We start from the raw sequence: 8,541 nt of genomic DNA, 5'->3' as shown, positions 1-8,541 counted from the left end.
TGGGGGTTATGTTTCCCCTTTTCCAGTCAGTGGGAACTTCACCAGACTGCCATGACTTCTCAAATACGATGGATAGTGGCTTAGCAACTTCATCCACCAGTTCCTTCAGGACCACGGCTGGATCTCATCGGTTCCCATGGACTTGTGCACCTTCAGGTGCCTTAGATGGTCTCGAACCTGATGTTCTCCCACAGTGGGTGGCTCTTCATTCTCCCAGTCCCTGCCTTTGCCTTCTGTGGCTTGGGTGGTGAGGCTCAAGCACTTGCCCTCAAAATCTGATTCTTGTGTTCATTCTGCAGTACAAAGGGACTACCATGTCACTGAAATTCAGCACCCATCTCTTCTTATAATAAGATAGCTAGGTTGTCCACAACTGTGCAGATATTTTTGCTCTACTGCTGATGGAATTTGTCCACAGAGTATGTCCAGATGATGGGCAGAGGGAATGAAGACCCTCCAGTGGGTAGAATCTCTCACTGGATAAGGCAGTATCCCTTTCTAAATGATCTACCTTGTAGCTATTCTGTAGTTCTGATAGTTAAGATCTGGGCAATTTATTTTCTTCTAGTGAGACCTTCTCTTTCATGCTGACTGGGGAAGATGGGAGCCGGCGGTTTGGTTATTGCAGGAGGCTGTTGGTAAGTACCTCACCATCACCGTAAAATGCAGAATTCTGTTAAACAATATCTCAGAACTGTAGCCTGAACTTTGAGGGTGTCTGTCATGGTTTTAAAAGAAAATGGAGTTACTCACTCTGAAATTTGGAAATGTAAGGAGCTCAAGTAAAATAAGAATTTGTAATGGCTGTCTCAATCAAATAGATCCCAAGTCTTGTAGGAAATTCATAAGAATGTGGAAAGTTTCTTGTGAGCACTTACTTTTTAAATTCTTTATATCAGGTGTTTTCAAGCAGAATCAGAAGTACTACAACACTGCAAACAAAGGCAAATGTGGTATTTCTAAATATTTGCGAGTAGCGTTTATGTCTTGGACAGCTGCTTACATCTCCAAAGTACTTTGCCAGCACTGCCTAATCAGTCTGCAGCAGGTCCATGATGCAGGTAAATAAGCCACCCTGTCGAGTAGGAGGGCAACAATGGTGGAGAGCAGGCCATCATCACCATTTGCTCAGGACCGTGCAATAAGCTGATGCCAGTGCCAGGAAGTCTAGGTTCTCAGGCTCCTTTTCAGTCCTCATGACCAGGGGTGGTCAACTGGTGGTGCGGGGACCTGACTCAGCCTACCAAACAGTTTTGTCTCATCAGCTGGAAAATCACTGGTTGCCTGATAAATTGAGAGCATGGCTCTGTGTGTGTGTGTCAGGGGGTGTGTGTGGGGTGGCGGGAGTGCAGGGAGGGAACTGCACAAAGGCTTGCAAAGTGTATTAAGGCAGGTGAAGCACAGTGCAAACAGGGATTTTGCTGTCCATACTGCAGATCTGACTGGATAGTAGCAAAGCATACAGCAGCACCAGCCTATGTTCATCACCTCTTGGATAGGTTTGGAGCTGGTTGCGAGGGACTAGGCAGGGAGCCATGGCTCCTGTACTGTTCACATGACAGTTGCCTACACTTGGTTAGAGAGCTTATATGGATATTGGATGCTACAGGAGCATTTTGTGTACTCTCTGTGCAAAATGAACGTCTGCAGCAGTATTGCAAACTTGTAATTAGGTACCCCCTATCTAAGAGAAAGGGACACTGTCACTTTCCCCTTCCTTCCCTCTTTGGGATGATTTCCCGTCTTTCCAAGCAGGGAGCACCTGCCTTCAGTAGCTTTCAGTGGCTTCCAGTAGACAGCAACTCACTGTCATTAGGACAGCACCCTCCATCCTGCATTCTGCCTGTACCTGACCCTGCTCTTACCCTGCTCTTTGTCTGTGGCAAAGCTCCTTGTCCTGCAGACAGCAGATGCTCTGTCTGGGAGGTATTGCTGTGTGTGGTTCCTCTATTTGTAAGAAGTTTAGTTTAAACTAACATAACAGAAAACTTGTTTATCAATTCTGTGGGCGGTGTTTGCCGTAGGTAGCATCACAGAGACTTGCTTACTCTGTATAACACAGTGTGTAAGTGTGGACCACAACAAGGTTTATATGTGGAAAGGAAATGTCAATGAAGGCTTGTGTTGCAGTAAATCTAGGGCTGGTCAGGGGGTGATTCAGAGATAAACCAGTGGAGCACCTAGAAGGTATCCTTGCTGGTGTAAATAAGCATAACAAGATGTAGGGCAGCAGTACAATTCAATTACTTTTTAATATGTTGCCATTTAAAATGATAATAGGGTATATTTGAAAAAAAAACCCAAACCTCAGAAAATGTTGGCTAAAAATGTTTATAATTCCATATAAATTATGGAATGTTGCCACTCTACCAGGTAAAGGTGGTTTAAGATTTTTATATTTCTGGGAATGTTAGCAAGTTTGGAATCATGCACAGAGCTTACATTTGTGAAATGCAAAGCAGTTGATCCTGGGCCAGGCTGAGACTGAAATAATCAGCCACAATAAAAAAGATGTATACACAGGAATGTTGAATTAGTTTGTCAATGAAGGATTAATGTAGGCTTTTTTTACTCACTTAAGGCTCAGTGACATCCACCCTTCATTAAAGGCAACACAAAAATAGAACACTGACTTTCAGCTGGTGCAGAAGATAGGTTAGCATAGTAGGAAATACCGGGAACAGAATCAATACTACACACTTTTATATAAATGGTGTTGTGAGACAGCATTGGAGATTGTTTTTGTCCTCCATTGGCTATGGCAAAAATCAATCAACCAGATAGCAAAAAATAATTTTAAAAAGGGAAAAATAAGTACTGTTTTGCTAAACCTATCTAATAATTATAAAGCCAGTTATAAAGCTGATCTGCTGCTGCCCTGGGAGATCACTTAATTCAGGATGTTTCATCTGGTTCCAAAACGTGACATGCAGAAGCTGACATGTCTTATCTCACTGGTACAGCCTACCCAGCAGAGGAAAGTGGAGTGATACCAATGTACTTTACCAGCTTGTCCCTTTCTGGGGCAAATCCTGCCATGCCTTCTGAGAGCAAAACTGGCACAGTCTGGGGCTTAGAAAGAAAGAGGATTTTGGAAGCTGCAGAGAAACATCTCAGCATTTCTCTGTCTGAGGAAATGGCAAAAGTAGCAGAGATGTGCTGTTATTTGGATCCTGCAACCTCTTTCTGTCCTGCTGGGAGAAATGGTGGAATTGGGGTTGTTACCTGAAGTGCCTTCTCCATAGGGTTCAACTGTGCTCACGAAGTGTAACAATTTCGTGTGCAAATGTTGGTGCATGGGTGGAACAGCCTCACCGATGTGTACCTCAGTGTGATATTTCTATTTACAGTCATGTGCATACTTTCTTATTTTATATATGCAAATACAGAGTTTGTACAGGCAACAAGGAACAGGTAAATTCTGCAGACACTGTTTATATGCCAGAGGCTTGGGCTCTAAAGCAGATTTTTGTATTTGGGTGTCCAATTTCCTGACCAGTTTCTGAAAGCTTCAGTCAGGGTAGCTCTGATGTCCGGGAGTGCACAGCATCTCCTCCAATTAGTCCCATTCCTGACCCACAAGTTCTGTCAAATGCAATAACCATAATTGGGGAACTACATGCAGTTTTTGGCAAACATTACATAAGAGAAAGGTGGGGCCTTACTGTGTAATATAGAACCATAAGAAAACCATAAAGTCATTATAAATTGCTCTGCTTCAAGACAAGCCAACTGCTGTGAGGCTAATTCCTTAGAAAATATTCCCCAGCTGTCCTGGTGAGGGATGCTCTTGTAATACCCGGCGAGAGGTGTCCCATACCTTCTAGAGCATTTGGCAGTCCTTGGCAGAAGGCTCCATGGCTGGATGGGCCAACCAGCCTGATGCTGTGAGGATGGCTATCTGTGTCTTCTGTGGAGGCTGGTGTTACGACTCCTTTGTTTATGAAACAATTACTTTTTGTCAGCCTTGTTCTCCTTTGGCATGTTGTGATATGAACAAACTGCTCCACTTTTTCTTTACTGCCTTCAGTTTTCAGATTCTTCCAGACTCTTTTTTTTTCGGGGAGGTGTGCTAAAACCCTGCCAAAACTACCCCAAGGGATACGGTGACAATTATGTTCTGTTTGTACTACAAATCCTGTACAGTATCCCCTTTAAATGTATTTATATTGTTTTGTTTCATTTTGGAACAGGATTAGAATGGAATGTAACCTTTTGTACCACAGTAAACAATCTGCACTTCCATAGATAGCATGAAGTTTTCCAGTTACATCTTGGTACCTCCAAGGCAATCATGTAACAGCTTTCCTAGTGACTTGATGTGAGAAGTATGCATCTTCATATAAAAGGAAATGGGCCAATATATAGTAGAGTTATTAACTCTCACTACTATGCCATTTTACTGCAAATAAGACATTTTTCTTTAATAACTCAGATTAATTTAACTTTCTTTTCTATGCTAATTAATCCATCAACTTGCTAGGCTTTTTTCTAGAGCTGTTCTTGGGCTGTGGCTCTGCGATACCCACATGTCAGCAGCAAAGATGATTTGAGCAGTTTCTGCTGAGGGCTTAGCTTCACCCAGCCAGTCACGGCCCTCTCCAGTGGACATTACAATGCCCCCAGTGCTATGGGGCATCAACCTGGGCAGGGGCAGAAGGGAGAGCAGGAGCACACGGTGGGGAAGGAACAGGTGTGAAGCTGCTGTAACATGAATCTGAGTGTACCTTGTAAAATACAGAATTTTAATTTGGTTTAGTCTATAATTTCGTTTTACTAATTGCCAAAAAATTGCTTTCTAAAGGGTGTGACTGAAGTCTTAGCTCTTCTCTATCTGTGCAACCCCGTAGACTTGTGCCCAGTAAGAGCACAGTGGATATACAAGGATCACAGTGGTGAAAGCAGGGACCTCCTCAGCAGGTTTCTGCTGACAGAGCCTCAGCTGCAAGACCCACCAGTACTGGAATATCTGCAAAACTTTCCTTACTGGGAGGCCATGAACAGTCTCTGCAGCCCAGAAAAAGGGTGTAGACAGCCAGAGAGACACCAGGCCTGTATCCTTTGGGAGATGCTTGGATCCAGTGCAGCTCCTCGGCAGCCTGGGCTGTCAGTGGCCTTATGGTTGGGATCCACAGCTGTGCCAGCCCCTGTCCCCAGGGACAGTCATGGCACGTAAGCTGCTGTTTTATGGGATCTTCACAAGCATTTTGGGCTTTAGTGCCATGGGAGTTGCTGTGGATGCTGAGGGGTGCTAGTTCTAGCTAGTGGGGCAATACTGGAGTATAAGACACTGCGTCCTCAAAACAATGTCCTGCAGTTCATTGCCACAGCTGGCAGCTGATTCATGGGAACAGCAGGAGACACATTTCTATCATATAGGGCAGACATCTGAGAAGACCCAGTTCTCAGAGCAGAAAGCCTGACAATGTCAGGATTTCTTGGCTGGTAACTTTGTACTTGCAGGAATAATATGAAAACTTGCAGTGTCTGTTTCACCCTATCCTACCTCTCTCTTCCCTCTCACATAAAAAAAGCTCCTCCAGCACTTTTCAAGGCTAAGACGAGCCAGCTCCAGGAGTCAGTGGAGGAGCGGATGCCTGAACTTGAAGTGTGTACATTAAAACATGAAAAACAGTCGTTAGGTGGGACTAGTTCATCCTGCATTTGCTGGGGCAGGAGAGGGGAATTCGTTATACTATGAAAGCAACTTTTGTGGGATGCAGACTAATGTTTATGGATCTGAAGAACACTCACTGGAAAACCTTTTCTTCCCCTTGCCTTCTTCCCTCCATCCTGCCCTCCCCCAAGCATCTTTGACAACCCTGTGCACATAGGGTGGTCTAGCATTAAAAGTTCATGTTTCACATGTAACAAGAAGACTTTAAGGCAAGCTTTTGGATTTAAAACACCCACAGTTTTCTCATGGTCTGAATTTGGATTGGCCCTAACAAGGAATCAAGAGCTGCCACAGAAGCTGGCTTGTGATTGACGTATTCATTTCAGACTCTCAACATTTGAATTGTTCTGATTCCTGACACCATTAAGGAACATCTCTGCTTCCGGATATGTTGGCTTGCTTGTGAGGCTAGGGCTTGTGTGGCCACGAGGCTGTGATTGTGATCTGATCTGACACAATAACCTGATTTCTTAAACGTACTTTTCAGTCTCTGTATTTGTAGGTCTGTCATTCTTTAAATTAAGCCAGCAACAAAACAGCAGACTTCCCAAGACGGAGCCTTGCTGGGTTTTCAGTATGTCTCTCTCTTTCTGAAACTGCCAAGCCTTATCTAGTATATGCAGAAAAATGTTCATGGGAGGCATCTCCTCTATCTTCTTGACATCATCCATTCAAGCTACTCATCCCATCAGCTTGTGTGTGGTTCTAATATAACTGAGCAGGAGAAATGTGCTGGAAGGTTATTCAGGAATACCATGTTTCCCTGTTTAAGCTTTGGATTGAATCTGCGTCTTTCATTGTTCCAAGACGAAGACAGTCCTAGGGCCAGGTAGGATTAAAACAGTGTCCTTTTCACTCTCCTGCAGAAGGGAGTAAACATTACACAATGTGTGTGTGAAAATGGCATTTGCATTGTCGTTTAGAGTTAAATATTTTTATGTACTATCTCTGTTAGATCATCGTTGCTTTAATTACAGCTAATTGCAATTGAAGCATCTACAGTTCTGGTCTCAAAGGGAGCCCAGGGTGTTAGAGGCTTACGCAGAGCTAACATGTGCTCTGCAAAGGCCGCTTCCTTCAGACAACTCAGCTGCTGCTGTGCATTTGTGATAGTCCTTTTTCACCTGGCCTTGGGACAGCCCTTACTGCTTCCTCCCGTTTTCCCAGTAATGTTCTCTGGGGAATTATTTAGAAGATCTCAGGCGACATGTCCTGTCCCATTTTGGGGATGAAGGAGCACAGCCCTTCTGGAGTTTTCAGGTTGATGCTAGTCTGTTTCTTGCTGCACTCCTGCTTTTGAGATGGCAGGTAGGACTATGGTGCATGTTTCTCTTTCTTGCTGTTTGGTAGGTATGTTTTTGCTGCCTTTCCTCTCCACACAGTGTATCTTCAGGTAAACGGGAGAAGCTGGGAGGAGAACTGCAGGAGGAAAAACGTTGTGTTTGGTCCCCACTGCTTTGGTTCCTCTGATGTCAACATGCTGGGACTAGCATCCCCCAGTTATTTCTGGGGCTGTGAAACCAGGAGCTTTCGTGACACCCCACAGCCTCCCCAGTATCTTAAAAAACCCAAGCCACTGAGTTATGTGTCTGAACGGCTGGCAAGTATGCACACTGCAGGGACAGCCTGCCCTGCTTTGAAAGCAGGTGCGTGCAGCGTGAGAGACTCTCAGTGCTATGCCAGTCTGGGAGGAGATCTCTGAAGGCTTCCCTAGATTTCAAGCACATGGGCAGGGACATGTGATTTGAAAGAGAAAAATGGCAGGCTTATTTTTTGGAGCAAAAGCCTCCTGTTTCTCCTGCCAAAGCAGGTTTTGGAGTGGGCTTCAGTCAGTAAAATTCAGGTTAAACTCACTATAAAAAAGACTGTCCTAAGCCGCTTGCAGACCAGCCCTGATGCAGATCTCAGCTCCTCCATCTTGTAGCCAAGTTCTTGTCAGTTTCTGTTCATTCTCTTGGGAAACTGTCTCGTTATCAACAAAACTCAGTAGCATTTTCATTCCTAATACTGGACTAAGGCTGAAAATACCCTGGGCTCCATGAAAACAAATTGAAAACAAATCAAAACCAAAACATCATCCCCTCCATCCCTCTTGTTCCAGGAGGAGTGCAGTGCATCAAGGCAGAGTCACTCAGATGCCTCTCAGCTATGCTACTTTACCATACAGCTTCCCTGAACTGGACCTATTCATCGTGTGGAAGAGCAAGCCTTGGAGGACATGACTCCCAAGGCTTTGTAGGTACCTTGTAGAGGACAGCCTGAAACTTTGAGGCACTCTCTTCTGAGAAGAGAGGAGATTAAACCAGTACTGTTGGCCAGACCCGGTGCCCAGGTCTCCCCTAGTGAAGAGAGATGAGTCCAGGCAGAGAAGGGAGGAATGTCATGTCCCATACAATGTTTTTCCAGGAAAGAAGCAAACTAAAGCACAAAGAGCAGGTCTTTTAGATCCATCTTTGAGGTGTAAACTAATGGCTGAGAGGGGAGGTTAAGTGAAGAGTTGCCAGTGTTAGAAATTTGAGAAGTCCTGCCCCTCAGAATGGCTCTGCCTGAGGCTTTTGCCTGCTGCCTCTTACAGATGATTTGTATGCATCTGGGAGACTGTGCTGTTTGCAAGAAAAAGTCTCTGAAATAACAGAAAAGGATGTCCTATATGATGAGTGCAAGGAGGGAAGAATCCCAGCTCTCAGAGACATGTAGCCTTTAAGGCGTTTGAAAGCAATGATATTTCATAAAGGAGAATCTTTGAGTAAGCGCTAAGCAGTTATTGTTTCTGCTCTTATAGATGACCCAGGAATGTGATGTTTTTACTGGCACTCAGTGAGACAGCTCTTGGTTGGGAGCTATCCAAGGCTCCTGGCATGGCA

The 8,541-nt window shown here is 44.5% G+C and overlaps 1 protein-coding gene across 1 annotated transcript in view; it reads left to right on the top strand.

Annotated features, from left to right (window-relative positions):
• The window catches only part of ST5 (suppression of tumorigenicity 5), a 120,223-nt gene that overhangs the window by 67,194 nt on the left and 44,488 nt on the right, over positions 1 to 8,541 (top strand). The window contains exon 10 of the mRNA XM_009328563.1: positions 569 to 638. Coding sequence (XP_009326838.1) covers positions 569 to 638 — 70 coding nt within the window. The remainder of the gene's footprint in view (positions 1 to 568; positions 639 to 8,541) is intronic.

The sequence above is a fragment of the Pygoscelis adeliae genome, unplaced genomic scaffold (genome assembly GCF_000699105.1).
Source record: "Pygoscelis adeliae isolate BGI_AS28 unplaced genomic scaffold, ASM69910v1 Scaffold166, whole genome shotgun sequence".
NCBI lineage: Eukaryota > Metazoa > Chordata > Aves > Sphenisciformes > Spheniscidae > Pygoscelis > Pygoscelis adeliae.
Note: the sequence above shows the minus strand (reverse complement) of the source record. Positions and strands in the feature narration are given on the sequence as shown.